General features: G+C 35.9%; 1 protein-coding gene across 1 annotated transcript in view; it reads left to right on the forward strand.

Moving 5' to 3' along the window:
* Window positions 1-6687: 6687 nt before the first annotated feature.
* LOC311283898 (NACHT, LRR and PYD domains-containing protein 12-like) overlaps window positions 6688-18440 on the forward strand; it is a 98145-nt gene continuing 86392 nt past the window's right edge. Inside the window, exons 1-7 of the mRNA XM_084398658.1 lie at window positions 6688-6873; window positions 7061-7174; window positions 8183-8290; window positions 8468-10261; window positions 11581-11754; window positions 14555-14725; window positions 18181-18351. Of these exons, the coding sequence (XP_084254784.1) occupies window positions 6737-6873; window positions 7061-7174; window positions 8183-8290; window positions 8468-10261; window positions 11581-11754; window positions 14555-14725; window positions 18181-18351 (2669 nt within the window). The 5' untranslated portion in view covers window positions 6688-6736. The remainder of the gene's footprint in view (window positions 6874-7060; window positions 7175-8182; window positions 8291-8467; window positions 10262-11580; window positions 11755-14554; window positions 14726-18180; window positions 18352-18440) is intronic.

Below are 18440 nucleotides of genomic sequence, written 5' to 3' on the forward strand. Positions count from 1 at the left end.
CAGCTGTCGGAGTCGCGCGTTCATGTGTTTTGGGGGCGTGTCTTTGGAAGGAGCCCAGAAGGGAGAGGGTGGAGTGAATGGAAATAATGAGCTGTCTTTAAAACAGTCGTGAGAGGTCTACAGACACTCGATTTTTATACTTTCTTTTTCAGAGTACTTACATTTTAATTATGTATTGATGTATAAATAAAGTTTAAATAAATTTGGAAAATAAGTTTTTTAGACAAATCCTACCTACCCTACCTTTAACTCTGTTAAAACTTTCATTATTAAGAGTGCAGAGTGTTCTAATTCACAAGTAATAGCTAAAGAAATCGCCAACTTTTATCAGGATTTATATTCTTTGTCCTCTTCAATATTAGACTCTAATTCCCTCTTTGAAAAAAAAATTTGAGAATTTGTTCCTCATAGATGAACAGTTCAAAATGATATGTGATGCAGAATTAACAATTGAGCTTGGTTCTGCTGTTATGTGTCTGTCACTGGATAAATCACCTGGCCCAGACGGTATTATGTCTAATTTTTATCTCCATTTTTGGGACTTATTAAGGGAATTTCTTTTTGCAACTTTTCAGGAAATGACTAAAACCTTGGTTTTGCCTAATTCAATGAGACAAGGCCTAATCACGTTTATTCCCAAACCGGGAAAAGACTCAGATTGTTGGACAATTTACGACCTATAACTTTACTAAACAATGAAATTACTAACCCACATATATAATAATCGCTTGAAACTTTATCCACAATTATTGGGGAGACACAAACTGGGCTCATTAGAGGCCGATCTCATTAGAGGGCAATGTTCACAGCAGCACATCACGTGACCGTATCTTACGGTATATTTTGGTTTCAGAGGGTGGAGAACATAGCCTACATATTCATGAGTTTCCGGGGCATAGCCTACACGTGGAACTGATCATTTTAGTTCATGCTGCTTGTTTTTCAGCAGGTGTAATGGATTATTTTAAAAAAGGTACATATGCCAGTTTCAGTTTATAATGTTTTTATTCGTTTGCACTTTGTGTAATGTTAGGATAAAGCACAGAAAACTTCAACTAGTCATATAGCCCAGTGGCGTAGCCAGGAGGGGACCTGGGTGGGCCTAGGCCCCCTCATTTACATGTCCGGCCCCCTCAGATTTCTGATTGCTTAAAATAAAATAATAAAATTTGCATAACCTACGCTGTCATCTTCGCGTGAGAGTTCATGCGGTGACAATGGCAGCGTTGTGCAAAGTACAATATTAGGCACGAACAGATGAGCGAGAAGGAGAAAATAAGCCATCTACATCTGAGTTTGCTTCAGCTTACTACAAGACGACAGCGAGTGAAGCGGCTAGGAGACAGAAACGCACATATTTCATCAATAGCGGTGAGACTTCGACTCAGATCGGCACAATGCGCAATGACTTGTTTGCAATTGATGAACCGCCTTCACAACCAGTGATGACCACATTTCCTGTATAGCCTATATCTGTTGTATGAAGAGTTTGGTTTCAAAACACGATAAATCCATTATGATTAATTTGAGTAATAATGTGTTTTCTTTACCAATAGAGTGGAAAGATGAAAACCACTATTTTTTGTTTCAAACTTTCACATAGCATATTTAGGTTATAATAACATAAAACTTTCAAATCCAGATTTTGATTTTCAAATATTTATTATAAAAAAGGATTAGTTTCCCCCCAAAATGCAATAAATTCATGACAGGTTTTTTTTTTTTTCAAAAATGCTGAACATATGACAGCCTCTGAACTTGGTCAATACTAATCTTATATAACTTACAGGCACTGGACTAAAAATAGCCGACATTAAATCACCATCGCTAAGAAATACCTCCTGAACTTTTTTTACGGCGATCAGCTGTAAAATGGCTTGGTCCTGCTCGGTTTTCGTAGACTTTGAGTAAAACAATTGAACGTTTTTCAAGAGATCCCCTGGGGTCAAAGTGTCAGCGTAACAGAAGTTTGATGCTGTCGTGTGAGAACAAGCAACAGTCTGCATTTTTCCTCCTCCCGCGAGCCTCATCTTTTTAATCTCCTCAAGCAGCCAAAAATGATTAGATTTCGATGGTTTACGTTTCTTCCCCACCGCAGAAACCACCACAGGGTCACCAATGCCGTCAAAATTATTATATATAAAAAATAAAATAAAAAAAAAGTGTGGATCACAAAGTAGAAGTAAAAATAGGATGCCGGGTTTATTCAAAGCGCCGCCGTTACGGTTTACAAAGCGTGGAATGCACCGGTGCGCTCACTGCGCTGTGATTAGTTGAGCTTGAGCGTATCGCATTCTGCAGAGAAAAGGAAAAGGAAAGGGAGAAAACATGACAGAATAACACGGCGGATATCGCATTTTACGTAAAATTAAAAATTGACTTTTCAACACCGACCAGATAGGCCTACAATACAGATTTTTGCGGGACCTAAATATATAACATTTGTCGCGTTTTGGAACCAAACTCTTCATATATTTGCTGAGTAAGATGACATCATTGACACTTTTTATAATCGCCCTTGTAGACTCATGTAAAAGATAGTAATCGCCGAGCTATGTCGTAGGCTGCTATAGCCTAGGCTATATATATATATATATATATATATATATATATATATATATATATATTAGTTGCCCCCTCCCCCCCAAAAATAAAATTCTGGCTACGCCCCTGATATAGCCTACATTAATTTCATTTCGTTGTGCTTTTCCTTTGTACCTTGCCATGCTTTATAAACAGCAGGTCTGGCGCAAAATGTGGCACCGGCACTTCCGGTGGCATCTCCAGCTGCCAGGGATTTACTCATCTGCCGCTGACGAGTTATGATTCAATGTAATATTTTTACTATAAAAAGTGCATTTGAAAAACAATAAACATTCAATTCAATTAAATCGTCCAATTAAGTGTCCATATCAACTGCGTTCAACTAAAACAAACCATTACTGCTCACCAAAAAGCCAACAAGATGTGTGGAACCAATGTTTTCTGAAATCACGCCTAATGTAAATTTGGATAGTGGCTCTTAAAGGGGAAATGCACAATAAATAATAAAGTGGCATAGCTTTAGGCCTATAATAGCCTAGACATTTTTTTTTCCAAGCGCCACCTACTGACAGAAAGTGAATTTGCGTTTTCATTCAGTCCGTCTGCTGTTTTTGTTTTGTGCAGGTGTCTTCTAGCATAATTTCACAAAACAAAAGTCAGACCATTTTGTTTTTGCTTTAAATCTTGAAATTATACAATCTAATTTAAATAAAAAATAAATAATCATGCTACATGTGTGTAGCCTCTTTGTTTGCATCATGATTACATTTCAAATGGCTGGCGACAGATGTTATAGAGTAAATAAACAACAAATAAATTTGCTTAAAGGAAAAAAATTGGCTATCGGAATTGGCCAATTTGCTTGAAAAAAATTGAAATCAGCAATAGAAAATCATAATCGGGCCACCCTTATAAAAAATATTAAATAAAACATTATTAACAGTCTTTTCACTGTTTTCACAGTTTTTTTTTTTCTAGTTTTATTAATTTGTAGTTTGTATTTTTAATATTAATGTAGGCTTATTGTCAGCGCACTAAGGTTTAAAAAGGGTAATTCGGCCGGCACATGGTTAATTTTTTTTCCCATCCGGCCCTTTACCTAAAATGAGTTTGGTGACTGAAGACTGAATGGTGAACCTATTGGACACTGATGATGTAGTTGTATTATTTGCATACTGAATTGCCATTGATCTTCTGTCTTGCTTTTTCAAGTCCAAAGCTTATTGAGTCAATGTGTATTTTATGTTTCCCTCCAGAATGTCAGCTGCAAGCTCACCTACAGCCGACCTGCTTTCAGCCGGCTCATCTGAGTGGACAACCACACAACCCGGTGCACAAAAACATATGAGGTGTCCACAAATACAGTTAAGATTGGGTCTTTCTAAACAACCACCATCAGTGCCCTCTCTAATGGTGAGAGAACCTTTATGGCTCAGTGGACGGCAACACCCAACTGTTTGAAACGGGTGTGGCTTATATTATTAAAAATTACATATTGTCCATGAAATTTGGACATGCGTGTACTTTTCTTGGTCCTGCATCCAAAAACTGCAAAACTGCTCCCTTTGAGTGTCCAGAGGAGGTAGAAAGCAAAAATGGCAAAACCAGCAGAATGGAGTATAGTAGAGTATATATCTCCCTGAAAGGACAAATTGAAAAAGTGAGTAAATTCATCTATATATCCTCTCAAAAATAGTATAAATTTAAGATAATCTCAGTCATCATTTTTATAGCTTTTTTTCATAAATAAGTGAAAGGTGGATACGGCTTTTAATACATACAGGTTTAATTATGATAATGTTTTGTGTAAAGACACATTTTATTCAGATTCACAGCTAATGTTGTATAAATAATGCCTAAGCACTAGTAACTGTATTCACTTGCAGTGCATTAGCAACAATCTTCCCATTGTGAAGTTGTACATGCAGGTATTGTAGAAGTGAAATAAATTAAGAAAGTGAAACAGAAAAAAAGTTATAGAAGTTTGAGTTTATGGAAATGTACAATGTAAAAAATGTAATTATTCATATTTTATATAAAATATATATATTTTTAAAACCTGTGCGACTCTAGAACTGCATAAAAATCAAAGTAAAAAATCTGAACAAGTTGTGTTTCAAAATGTAGGTTGATATCTCAAAAAATGAGCTTTCAGTAAGATTTTGTTTGGGCGCAGTACCAAACTTTTTCACTAGGTGACAACCAGACTCCATTACTGCCCATATAAGGGTTTTGTGGTTTTCCATAGTTTGAGTGATCTGAACCATTATTTCCACAATTTTCATACAATTTATGAAGTAGACATTCTATTCAGAATATGGGAAGTTTACATTCTTTCATGATTTTTCATGTTCATTGCTATTTCAAATCAGTATTTTGAAAATCAGTCACCAAATATGAAAACTAGAGATTGTAAGCTTTTAAATGATATATAGTTTGTCAAGATTAGTTTAGGTTTAGTATAGGATACTGTTTTGAATATGTAATGGCTTTGGGCCCATGATCATTGTGATGACGGAATTGTTATTTTTGGGTAGACTATCTCTTTAATATACAGTACTCCAGCAGTCATAACCAGTTCACACATTCCCTCGTGTGTTTGATTGTCTCATGACTAGACTCTATTGCTTAACATTATTGATGGTTATTTAATGAGAAATGTCATGATTGTGCTCTTATGTTAGGACTCTAATGACGATGACTCATTCTGCCATCTGGACATTAGAATCCTCTCATTGAGCATGAAGGTGTTGTGCTCTCGTCTTCTCTCCGTCTCAATCAAGCGTCATTGAACATCATCATTGAGGAAGAAGTTATGATGGACAACATTGAAACCGTGATAAAAGCTATGTGCATTCTGTTTGCAAGCAGTTTCAATGCTTATTTTTACTTGTCTTTTGGTTGACAAGTTTATTACATTGAAGTGTTAAATGTTTTTTTGTTTTGTTTTTGTCATCAAAAATGAATGAAAAAACATTGGAACATTGAAATGAATGGTTTAATTGTCTTCCCTTCCAATTGTGACAGAATGCATTTATTGCAATAAATCTCAAAATATAAATAATAAGACATTACATAAATATAACATTTGCGTAACATAAAATAGTTATTTTATACAATGAACAATAACAAAAATAAATTATCTAATGATTTTAATTAAAGACTACTAATGTAAACTTGATTTATATACTGCATCCACTTAATGTGTTATGCTTGATCTCTTTAGTTTCACCTTGTGTAAAAACTTAATGGTTTAAGGCAACAGGTTTCCGAGCAATTTTCTAGTAAAGTCAAGTAATTCGTGTTAAGAGTGGGATACAGTCCACTGTAGTAATCAGAAATAGGAAGAAACCAAACACGGCACACAATGCTTTTTTAAACAAACAAACAAACAAACAAAAAATTATTTTGGCTAAAGGCAATTTGTTTTTAGTCATGGAACAAACACCAGTGCCAGTTTTTTGTTAAAGAAATATAAAAAGGTCTTTAAGTGTATTGCTAACAGAGTTTGGGGTAACATGTAGGTCCTATTTGAAACTATACACACACACACAAAAGTGTGTATAGAAGAAGACTGGAGCTAAACAAGTAAGGAACCTCATGGTCAATCTGAGTTTATTTAGTGAATGTGAAGAGGAGGAGGAATGTAGAAGTGGTTTAGAGTAGCCTATTAAATAAGAAGAAAGTAGTGCTACATAGATTCTATTTAAGTGAGATGTGGAATAATAGGCTTATGAACGCTTACATGTTTTATTACTGACTGATATAGACAGATGACCTGATCTGCCAAACACCCGCTTTCACTACACAGCGCACACCGCCCTCTACTGGCGAACACAGGTATGAACAATCTGCTACAAATGCACGTGCCCCTTTAGTCACAGATAATAGCGAAAGTAAAAGAAAGCTGATATTTCGCCATTTTAATAAAATAGTCGATGCCTTCCATGTGTAGCTAGCCTACTCGATGGAGATGGAGGAGTTTGTGAATCGGTTGGCTATGTAGATACATTTTGATAAAGGTTAGGCCTACTATTCGCGGACTCGAGGTGACTTCCACATTAATATTTTCTCTGAAATGAACGACGTTTCTTTTGTGTATCGTGTATATGACGATTTATCAAAACATCTCTATATATTTATTTCTCCAACTCTCACGATCTGGTCAGATCGATTATAAAGATGTTTAACAATGTTTAATTACATTAGTTTTGTGTTTGTTTGTCATTTCCACCCAGAGTCAGTGGAGATCAGACTGTTTCAACTGTTCAGCTTTATCATGGATGACACACAAACATCCAGAGATGAAGCTTTTTCTAAAGGATGCAGGTACTATGAATAAACACATTAAATAACCTTTTATATAATAAAAAAGATGTCTCCTGAAGAAAAAACGGTGACATTATTATTATATATTTTTTTAAATACATTGTTTTAAATTAAATTTAAACTAAACCCTCCTCAAGTGCTTTTCATTAAAACGTCTTGTTTTTTTCGTTTCGTTGTTCTGTTATAGTTCAGTTCAGCAGGAGAGATCAGATCCAGCGCCCAGCTGTGTGTCTTTGAGGAGTGACTGGTCTATGGGTCATCCAATCAATTTTAAGAATGACAATAAACAGACTGATCTCAGGTAGCTGTAACATTTCTTTAAATACATGATTGGCATTTTTATATTATGGTGTTTTTGTATTTTGCGTTTATGATATTCATACTAGACATTGTTGTCTTCACCTGATGTGAGAGAGACATATCTACAAAGTGTTCAAATTTTTTGGCATGGACTCAAATATAGCATTTTATTGAATGAGATGCTTATATTATTTTTAAACACCCAGCTTTTGTGTCTGGACATTTTAAATGGACTGTAGTCCTTTTTGTTGGGATCAGGGTGTTGTGGAACTCCAGGTAATGTGCAGCAGTGCTGCTGTGGAGGCCTTATATTCAGAGCTCAAATAATGCCCTATATATTCTGACCTCAAACCCATCATAACGTCCTCCAAAATGAGTCCTCCAAAAATGACCTGGTATCAATGTAAACAAATTAAACTTTATGAAATTAATCATGTTGTTGGTAGAAAACATTGTTTCTGCTCAGATAATCACTGGGACTATATCATCTGCACATATTGCCAAATAGGCACAAGGTTTTGTTATCAGTTGAAGATCCTCCTTTATGCCTCTTATGACAGAGTCCACTATCTTTAAAGCAGATTTTAAGGAAATGCGATTGTTTTAACTCCTCTAGGACTCTGATTTTATTCTGTTGATTCTTATGGAAATAATAGTGAGGCTGATTTAGTTAAAAAACTTTTGTAATTGTAGGTTTTTGTTTATTTCTCTTTTTATATTTTGCTACTTTTATTCTCACCATTAAAATAGCTCTGACAACTGGCATGAAGTTAAATTATAAGCAATCAATAAACAATGTATTATTTTAATTTAATATGTACAATATTTAATACAATATATTGTCAAACTTATAGTTTTTGTTTTTAGTGTTATTACAGTTGTGCCCTTGAGCAGTTGATTTATTAATGTGCATTAACTTATTAACTGTTGATAGAATTATTCAGGTGATGTAAAATAAATCCATCAATATCAGAGTGTCTGATTCTTGATTCTCTTCATGATGTTTAAGTTCAATCCCAACACAAAGATCAACAGTCACAAAACCCGTCTGTAAGAAGAATGACCAGCCTATGAATCAACTACAGGACTTTAATGAAAGCAGGGATGCTGGTGTCAGGTAAAGTGTGCAATTTTTTATTGAGATCAAAATTAAAACACATTAATAATCAACACATTTCATAAATATTATGATATGTTCTTGGTCATGATACAGAGAATAAATAAGACATTTTACTCTATGTATCACTATATTTAACTTATGTAATACATGTACCATGGAATTTTAATTTTGCAGCCATGAAGTCCTCAACACATTTAGATCAAATCTGATGAAGAAGTTTAAGTGTCTGAATGAGGGAACAGCAAAGCAGGGAAACCCAACACTCCTGAATGAGATCTACACAGAGCTCTACATCACAGAGGGTGACAGTGGAGAGATCTGTAATGAACATGAGGTGAGACAGATTGAGACACAATCCAGGAGAGCAGCAACAGAGGACAAACTCATCAAATGCAATGACATCTTTAAACCTTTACCTGGACAAGACAAACACATCACAACTGTGCTGACAAAGGGAGTCGCTGGCATTGGAAAAACAGTCTCTGTGCAGAAGTTCATCCTAGACTGGGCTGAAGGCAAAGTGAATCAGGACGTCCAGCTCATATTTCCATTACCTTTCAGAGAGATCAATTTGATGAAGGGCAAAACATTCAGTCTTTCAGATCTTCTTCATGTCTTTTTCCCTGAAACAATAGAAATGGGAATATCTAGTGACAAATATAAAGTGTTGTTCATCTTTGATGGTCTGGATGAGTGTCGTCTTCCCTTACATTTTCAAAGGAATGAGACTCTACGAGATGTAAACAAAAAGAAATCAGTGGACGTACTGCTGACGAACCTCATTGCGGGGAATCTGCTTCCCTCTGCTCTGATCTGGATCACCTCTAGACCAGCAGCAGCCGATCTCGTCCCCTATGAGTGCGTCCATCGAGTGACAGAGGTACGAGGCTTCAATGAGCCACAGAAGGAGGAATACTTCAGGAAGAGAATCAGTGATCAGAGTCTGGCCAATACAATCATCTCACACCTGAAGTCATCAAGGAGCCTCTACATCATGTGCCACATCCCAGTGTTCTGCTGGATCTCAGCCACTGTTCTAGAGAAGATGTTGAGTGAAGCAGAGAGAGGAGAGATTCCCAAGACTCTCACTCAAATGTACACACACTTCCTGATCCTTCAGTCCAACATCAAACATGAAAAGGACTATAAGAAGAACCTGACAGATGAAGACATGATCCTCAAACTGGGGAAAGTGGCTTTTCAGCAGCTTGTGAAAGGCAATGTGATCTTCTATGAGGAAGACCTGAGAGAGTGTGGCATTGATGTGACAGAAGCATCAGTGTACTCAGGATTGTGCACTCAGATCTTCAGAGAGGAGTCAGGCCTGTATCAGGCGAAAGTCTTCTGCTTTGTTCATCTGAGTGTTCAGGAACATCTAGCAGCTTTATATGTGCACCTCTGCTTCACAAACAACAACAGGAATGTATTTGACCCAGTTTCTGAACCAGATTTGTTGTTTGTATTTAAGGACTGGTTTCAACTTATGTTTAAATCTGTTTCATATTCTGAGCTCCATGAGAGAGCTGTGAATGAGGCTCTACAGAGTAAAAATGGGCATCTGGACCTTTTCCTGCGCTTCCTTCTGGGTTTGTCAGTGGAGTCTCATCAGATTCTCCTTCAGGGACTAATGACACTGAGAAGAAGAAGGTTTGACAGCAATGAGAAAACAGTTGAGTACATCAAGGAGAAGATCAGGACCATTGACTCTCCAGAGAAATCCATCAATCTGTTCCACTGTCTGAATGAACTGGGTGACCAGTCACTAGTGGAGGAAATACAACAGTATCTGAAATCTGGAACAATAAGTGAAGCCAGACTCTCTTCATCTCAGTGGTCAGCTGTAGTTTTTGTGTTGTTGACATCAGAGAAGAGTCTGGAGAAGTTTGATATTAATACATTTGTTGGAGAAAACAATAAAGCTGAAAAACTGAAGGTTCTCCAGAAGCTGCTGCCTGTGATGAAAGTTCAGTAAGTATCAGTGAAAACTATCACTTTACTAACAAAAGAAAATCAAAAGCTCATAAATCTAAGAAACATACGAACATTTATTGCACATGGCAGCATACTTGTTTTTATTGTTTTTCAGATTTTTTTTAATTTGAATTAATCTATTTTATTGATGGGAATAATGATGGGGAGATGTGATTGGGAAACAATACAAGCTGACTCAAACTTGTGTTAAAGCACCTGACAGCCAATGTCTTCAACATGAGGATTAATTTAAAACAAACAAGTTTAATGTTACAAATGATTTAGTACTTAAACTTAATTTAGTACTTAGTAATTAATATGGATTTGATCCACGTTAAAAGTTCATTCTTTATTGTTGCAAATTTGACAATGAAACTTGACTACTTAGATAAGGTTTTACATTTACATTTACATTTAGTCATTTAGCAGACGCTTTTATCCAAAGCGACTTACAAATTAGGACTAAAATTAAGCGAGTCATCATGAAGAGGCAAAAACAACAACAACGCAAGAAGTGCTCAGAATACGAGGTTCAGGCATTATTCAGAGTAGCATTTTTTTTTTTTTATCAACATTTTAAGTATTACATTTTAAACAGACAAATAAAGCCCAATTCTTACAATAGAGGTAAACAACATCAACTGGATAGAGCCAGAGACTGGACTAAAAAGGCAAAGGTCAAAATCTATAAATATGACTTCATAATATATATAATAAAGCATGCATAATATGACATAATAAAGCACACAATATAAAAAAAAAAGGCTATCATGGTTGAGATATCAGTTGATGGTTGTAAAATTTATGTCATGGGAATAATTTGTCTTAATTATACGCTATACAAAGAGTGATTTATCACTGATCCGGTACTATAAAGTCCTGGCAACAACAGACAAAAAAATAAATATTCATATAGCATGTTTATTGGTTATTCACTTGCAAGGGAGCCCAAGAATTCTAGCCCAAGAATGCGGTCTTACATTTAGAGCAAAGCGTGGAGTTAGTTGGTTTAATTTGATGTTGTTTATGTCGTGTCTGTTCAGAATCTTGTTCTTTTGCACACTGAGAGTTTGTTATCCTGAGTCCATACCATATCCCATTTGTCTTTTATTCACACTTAACTCTCTCTCCCATTGTAATCTGTGACACCATGACCTCAAGGTTCCTGAGTAATTTTGAGACAGTGCCATCCATGGGTGACCAAGTGCAGTGTTTTCTTTACTCCATCTACAAATTGTCTATTTTTTCTCTATTTTCTATTGCTTTTTGTTTTCAGTTCATAGTGTTTACCAAGTATGATTTTCATCTCTCTACAGTTTGAGTGATTGTGGAGTCACAGAGAAAGATTGTGCTGCTCTGACTTCAGCTCTGATATCAAACCCCTCACAACTGAGAGAACTGGATCTGAATAAGAGAAAACTGCGAGATCCGGGTATGAAGCTTCTCTCTGTTGTACTGAAGGATCCTGACTGTAAACTGGAGACACTCTGGTAAGAGCATCTATGGTATATCATAGTCAGACATGTTATTGTCTTCTGTAAGACTAAATCAGGGTTCCTCAAATCTGGCACTGGAGGGCCGCTGCCTTACTGAGTTTAGCTCAAACCCTGATAAAACTCTCCTTCCTGTAACTCTGAAGACATGGATTAGCTTGTTCAGGCGTCTTTAATTAGGGTTGGAGATAAACTCTGCAGGACAGCAGCACTTCAAAACCGGATTTGAGGAACCCTGGACTAAATGCTTTGATGTTAATTTTAGGACTACACTGCAGAAAATAAATTTCTTTCTCAGTATTTTTGTCTTTTCTTTTTTGTATTCTTAATTGAAGATTCATTTACTTGAGAAGCAAAATAACTTAAAATGTTAAGTCTTGTATACTGAAAAATTGCTTATGTATCTTGATTTAAGAATTTTTAGATATTAGATATTTAGACTACGTCTGGATCGGATTCAGAATGATGATCAAAAAACACAGATGGAGTAGATCAAGTCCAACAACACCCCCAAAGCTTCACAGTCCTATACCTCGTCCTGCGTCGACATTTCATTAAAGGGGTGGTAAAACACCTTTTTTCGAAGGCTTGATTGTGTTTGTGGGGTGCACTGTAACATGTGTTCATGCTTCGTTTTTAAAAATTCGCATTATTCTACACTGCTCTGTTCCTCCTTGTAAAAACGGTCGGATGATTTCCGGGTTCTATGAAGCCCCCCGCCCCCCCCAGATTGGTTAGTTGGCCCAGTGTGTTGTGATTCACTAACCGCCAAGTGCACGTTGTTCGGAAACGTCACGCCCCTTACCCTTACCGGTAGTTTGTGCTTCAGTAAACAACCAGCGTCAATATTGCCATACCAATTTGAGCCCGAATCAGACCCAGAGAATGTTAGTGGAGAGGATCGAGCAGAACCTGTTCAAGAACGGCTGTTAAAGGACGTTTCAGAAAGGTATGTTTTTAAGACTGCAGATCGCTATATGACACTGTTACTTTTGTATATTTAGAACGACTGTAGCTAAATATCTGTCGCCAGAACTATTAATACAATACGAACACTAAACATGGGCTTTACAACGGTAGCCAAATCAAACACAAAACCATGTTTAGCATGCCTGTAGATAAACAAGCATTTAGATAAACAATACATAAAAGCTATACTCAAAGAATAATTTACACTGATCACATAAACGACAACAACCACGAAGATTCCAAGTTTGCTGCGCTGGTGATATTAAACAGAAGTTTGTATGTGTTTGTCGGATAAGTATGAATTAGCATTTAACAAACTGGTTTGTGGAGCCAAACAGCGTTGTCCATTGTTTACTTCCTTGCTACAGCGTACAATACAAACTATTACAGGAAAACACATCAACGAAAAAATCATACTTACAGGTTGTGGCTCGTAAACAATAGCTTTTGTTTTTAAAGTTGGAACTGCTCGATCTTTCAGGACTAGCCGTTTTGCGAATCCTTCATCGGAGGAGGGGTTTATGTAAATATTGGGCATAGTGATTTCAGCAAGCCCGCAGGAATGTCGTGTAGTCCCTACCGGCCGTTTTCTGTAGTTCTTAGAAATTGATTTCTTTAAAAACAAATATCTCCCTTTGCTTTAAACTTTGAACGTTGTAACTTTGCAGATGTTGTTTATGCTCAAACAGCAACATTACACACTAACTAAAGTTAGAAAAGTGAAATTGTGTTTTACCACCCCTTTAAGTAACATTAGGCAGTTTTGATTTTACATGCGTCTGCTTACATACAGTACGTGACCCGTTCTAGCAAAATGAGTCGCAATGAGCAAATTTTCATGACTGATCTACACCTGTTTGAATTTAATAGTCAAAGTCAATTTTGAGTTAAAGTTTTCTGAAGGTACACAAGAAAAAGTGAGGGTACACTACAGCTTAAAATATAGAAGTGCTGGTGCGTACTGGCCCACTTCGAGCACTGGAGGCACATCATCACTACACACGGCTTATACAGTAGAGAACTGTTGAGAATACAGTAATATCACTGTGAAAACAACAAAAATAATTTACAGTCTACAAAAACATATCAAACTCAATATAACAATGCACTGGAGAACAGGGGCCCGTTCTTCATACGTGGATTACTGTTATCTGGATTTTACTGTTGATGATTTTACATGATCCAGGATTGTTAGGTTCTTCGTAGCTCATCCTGGAGTTGCTGTCATAGCATTAGAAAAATGTTCTTGCCCCATAAGAAACTTTAATCAATGCTGTCATTTAACAAATCTGCTTTACAGGTAAAATTAAATAAATTGCTAATTACAACATTTAAATGAAAATGTAAAGTACAAATACTAGAAATAGTGAAATAATGGAAATAATTGGGAATCATGTAACAAACAGTACATTTAATTGATCTATTATAACTTTAATGTCATTTTGGTTGCTTGGCTGTTTCCTTATAAAGGTCCAGAAATGTTTTCGTCAGGTGTGTGATGTTATTTTTTTAATATGATGTCATTACGTTGCTGTCTTGCTGTCTGAAATCATTGAAAAAGTTGGTTTTGTTTGAGCCTTCACAACATCAGTGGATCAATAATTAACAAACAACAAAAGAAGATTATATTATGAAGATTTCTCCTATTATTAAACTGCCAATATAAACTGGGATTTTTGGAGCACAGGTGTTGAAAGCTTTTTGAATTTCTATATTATTTTAAATCTCCAATGAAAATTTAGACATATTTAATAGTGTGTGTAGAATTGTGGCTTGTACGTGTTGATCTGAACTGAGAGAGTGAAGAGTGTGTCATTGTTCTCTACAGGTTGAGGGATTGTGGAGTCACAGATGAAGGTTGTTCTGCTCTGGCTTCAGCTCTGAGATCAAACCCCTCACACCTGAGACATCTGGATCTGACTGGGAATAAACTAGGAGATTCAGTTCATCTGCTCTCTGCTGTACTGGAGGATCCTCACTGTAAACTGGAGACACTGAGGTAAGATGAACTCTCTGATTGTCACACATGTCTTTGTCCTCAGTAAGATGTATCATTTGATGTCAATTTTAGGACTAAAATTAGCTTGTAAAATGTTCTGTAAACACTAAATCTCAGCACATAAATCACAGGTGTACACACTTCTAATCTCATGATCTGGTACCAGTGTTAATTTTTACATAAAAAAATAAAAAAAATCCTTTAAATTGGGTCAATATTTCATTATATTCGATAATTTTAGTCTGTTTCACTCTGACTACAATGACATTCCTGTTCCCCCATGTTATTCAACAGTGTTTTCCCCAATGATGTTCCTGTATAATAATTCAGTGGTTCTCAACCCTGATCCTGGAGTTTCACCAGCACTGCACAGATTAGATGTCTCTCTAATCAAACACAGCTGATTCAACTCATCAGCTCGTTAGTAAAGACTCCAAGATCTCAGGTGTGTTTGTCAGAGAAGAGAGACATCCAAAATGTGCAGTGTTGGGGTTCTCCTGGGTGGTTTCTCAGATCTAAGAACGGACTTGTGTTCTTGTGGAGAAAGAATGAAAGAATGTACGTGCCCGAATGAATAGTTCAATATTATGTATCATTTTGATGCACAGAAGCAGGAAACGTAAATCATGTGTTTATCTCGTAACTGTTCCTGGAGATCTACCTATCTGCAGAGTTCAGATCCAACACACTGACCCAGCTCATTAAGCTCTCAGGAGCACTTCAGAATGACAGTGAGTGGTGTTTGTTACAGCAGTGTTTCCCACTGTTTCTGTGTCCTGTTGCATGAAGCCAGTTTCAGTTGCTCCCCTTGGAAGTTTGAGATTATTTTAAGCAAACTCTGTTTTTTCGGGCTCAAGAAGGTGGATTCGTTTCTAGCGGGTTCGATCGCCATGGTAACTTGCGCTGCAGGATGACCTTGAATAAAATGAATGTATTCTGTGTTAGAGATCACAAACCAAAACTGGACCAATCAGCTGTGAGTAAAGTGACATGTATCTGATGCAATAAAGCCACTCCTCCTGTATCTCTCACTCCAAATTAAAGCAGTTTAGAGTGAAATAATTTTATATTTATATTATATGAATTGTAATTATTTGTAATTTATATAGTATTCATATAATTATTCTCTTAATTTAAAATGAACCCTAAAAGGGGCGATGTATCCTGGGACACACAAACATTCAAGAGTCTGTGAGGAGAAGCAGGGAAAGTGTTGGTTTAATTTCTCAGTTTTCATGTTGAAAGGGTGTTTGTTGTGAATATTTAGATCTGGTGACTTCATTCATATATTCTCTGTTTAGCTCATGGGCAGCATTTAAAAACAACATGACCTGTAGTGGGAAATCTACTCGCCTTCAGTGATACATTTCACATATTTACAATATTTGAGGGGACTTGCATGTTTGAAGAGTTGTTAAGTGTTAGCATATTATGTTTAAGTTTAAATTTTATGGATTTAATTTTTCCATTTTCCATAATCTGCCTGTAAATGTTTGTGTCTCCCAGGATACCCCTTTGGGAGAATAAATTAATTGTGAAAAAAGAATGCTGGTTTGGCAATGCGTGTTACAGCATTTTAATAACAATTTTAAAACATTTATTCTCTCATAACTTTAACTAAACATTCTTTGTAAAATTCAGTCGAACAATAAGTATAATGCCTATTTATGAATATATTAACCTACTGTATCATATTTAATATGCAAATTTCTAGGGCCTGTTATCAATATGACCAAAACTTTGCTGAAAAACATCTTGTACACAATCTACTTCATGCCTTCTGTCCTCTGATTGATAGGTTATACTTTTTTTTTTTTTTTTTTTTTTTTATCAAGTAAAGTCATTTTGCTCAGAAATGAGGGCTTTAATTATCTTTATTAAGTAATGTAAGAAACATTTACTAGACTGAAGCAACTGGGGTTTATTGATATTAATACACCATTTTTTTATGTTAAAATTGCATATATGAACTATAAAAGCTGTGTGTGTGTGTGTGTGTGTGTGTGTGTGTGTGTGTGTGTGTGTGTGCGTGTGTGTAATATGATACTCAACAAAAAACACATGCAAACTTGTATATCCATGCATGTGTGTTTTTTGTTGTTGTTGAGTATCATATTTATGCATCTGTTTATGGCTCAAATGCAATTCAATGCAAATCAATGATAATTAAGAGATGGAAAATGTTCCCCAAAAGCCTATTGTGTCATATTTGACATTTATATTAACATGAAAAAATGTCAAAAGAATTTAATTTTTAACATTAACAAATGGTGTATGAATAATAAATAAACCCCAGTTGCTTCAGTCCAGTAAATGTTTCTTACATTTACTTTATAAAGATAATTAAAGCCCTCATTTCTGAGCAAAATTACTTAACTTGATTAAAAAAATATATATATATTTTTTTTTTAAAAGCATAAACTATCAATCAGAGGACAAAAGGCATGAAGAAGATCGTGTGCAAGAGGTTTTTCAGCAAAGTTTTGGTCATATTGATGATTTATAGGCTCTAGAAATTAGGTTTAGCTTGCTCATTACACTTTACATAAGAGGCTAACTTACACATGTTGGCCAAATGCTAGCATGAAATTAGATAAGATGTACACATTATGAATCTTATTTTTTTTTGATAAAGTACTGTATATACAATAGTCCTCATTATGTGTTTTTATGTGACTGTTTTCTATGAGACAGAAGGCCCAAATGAAGAGGAAGGGATACAGAGACAGATATTTATTCATTTATTTACAAAAAAATCAGAGCGAGATGCAGATGAAGCAGGAGAACAGGAGCAAAGAGCAGAGGCAGGACATTATTATGCAGTGGAGATAGAGAAATGCACAGTGGAGGGAGAGAATGATATACTGGAAGGAGAAAGTAAATGATGAAGAAGAAGAGTAAAACAGAGAGGCAGAAGGTAGCATTGGGAAGACAGAAACACTCACTACATATCCAGTAAAACCTCATGGTATGTTCACTGTCAGCAACAGTGTTGTCATAATTCTCAATTTAGGTTAGACCATATTGGTTTCACTTTATTTTAATGGTCCCTTTAACACTTTCTGTTGACTATAAGTACAGTTGCACATGTCTACTAACTCCCATTGGAGTGTTAATAGATGTATTAGTAGACTGGTAGGGTTAAGGTTAGAATAAGTTGGCATGTAGTTGGAAAGTTACTTATAGTCAGTAGGTAACCTACCATACTCTTGTGTGCTTTCATCTTCACGATGAGTCTGTCACAGAGAAGAGGTGGAGTTGTGTTTGAGCTCATTTAGAACGGTTGGATTTATGAAACACAGGTGTTGAAAGCTTTTTGAATTTCTTTATTATTTTTTTATGACTGATAAATCTCCAGTTGAAATTTAGACATATTTAATAGTCTGTGTAGAATTGTGACTTGTACGTGTTGATCTGAACTGAGAGAGTGAAGAGTGTGTCATTGTTCTCTACAGGTTGTGGGATTGTGGAGTCACAGATGAAGGTTGTTCTGCTCTGGCTTCAGCTCTGAGATCAAACCCCTCACACCTGAGACATCTGGATCTGACTGGGAATAAACTAGGAGATTCAGTTCATCTGCTCTCTGCTGTACTGGAGGATCCTCACTGTAAACTGAAGACACTGAGGTAAGATGAACTCTCTGATAGTCACACATGTCTTTGTCCTCAGTAAGAATTTTAGGACTAAAATTAGCTTGTAAAATGTTCAGTAAACA

This window comes from Rutilus rutilus (assembly GCF_951802725.1).
Source record: "Rutilus rutilus genome assembly, chromosome: 24".
NCBI lineage: Eukaryota > Metazoa > Chordata > Actinopteri > Cypriniformes > Leuciscidae > Rutilus > Rutilus rutilus.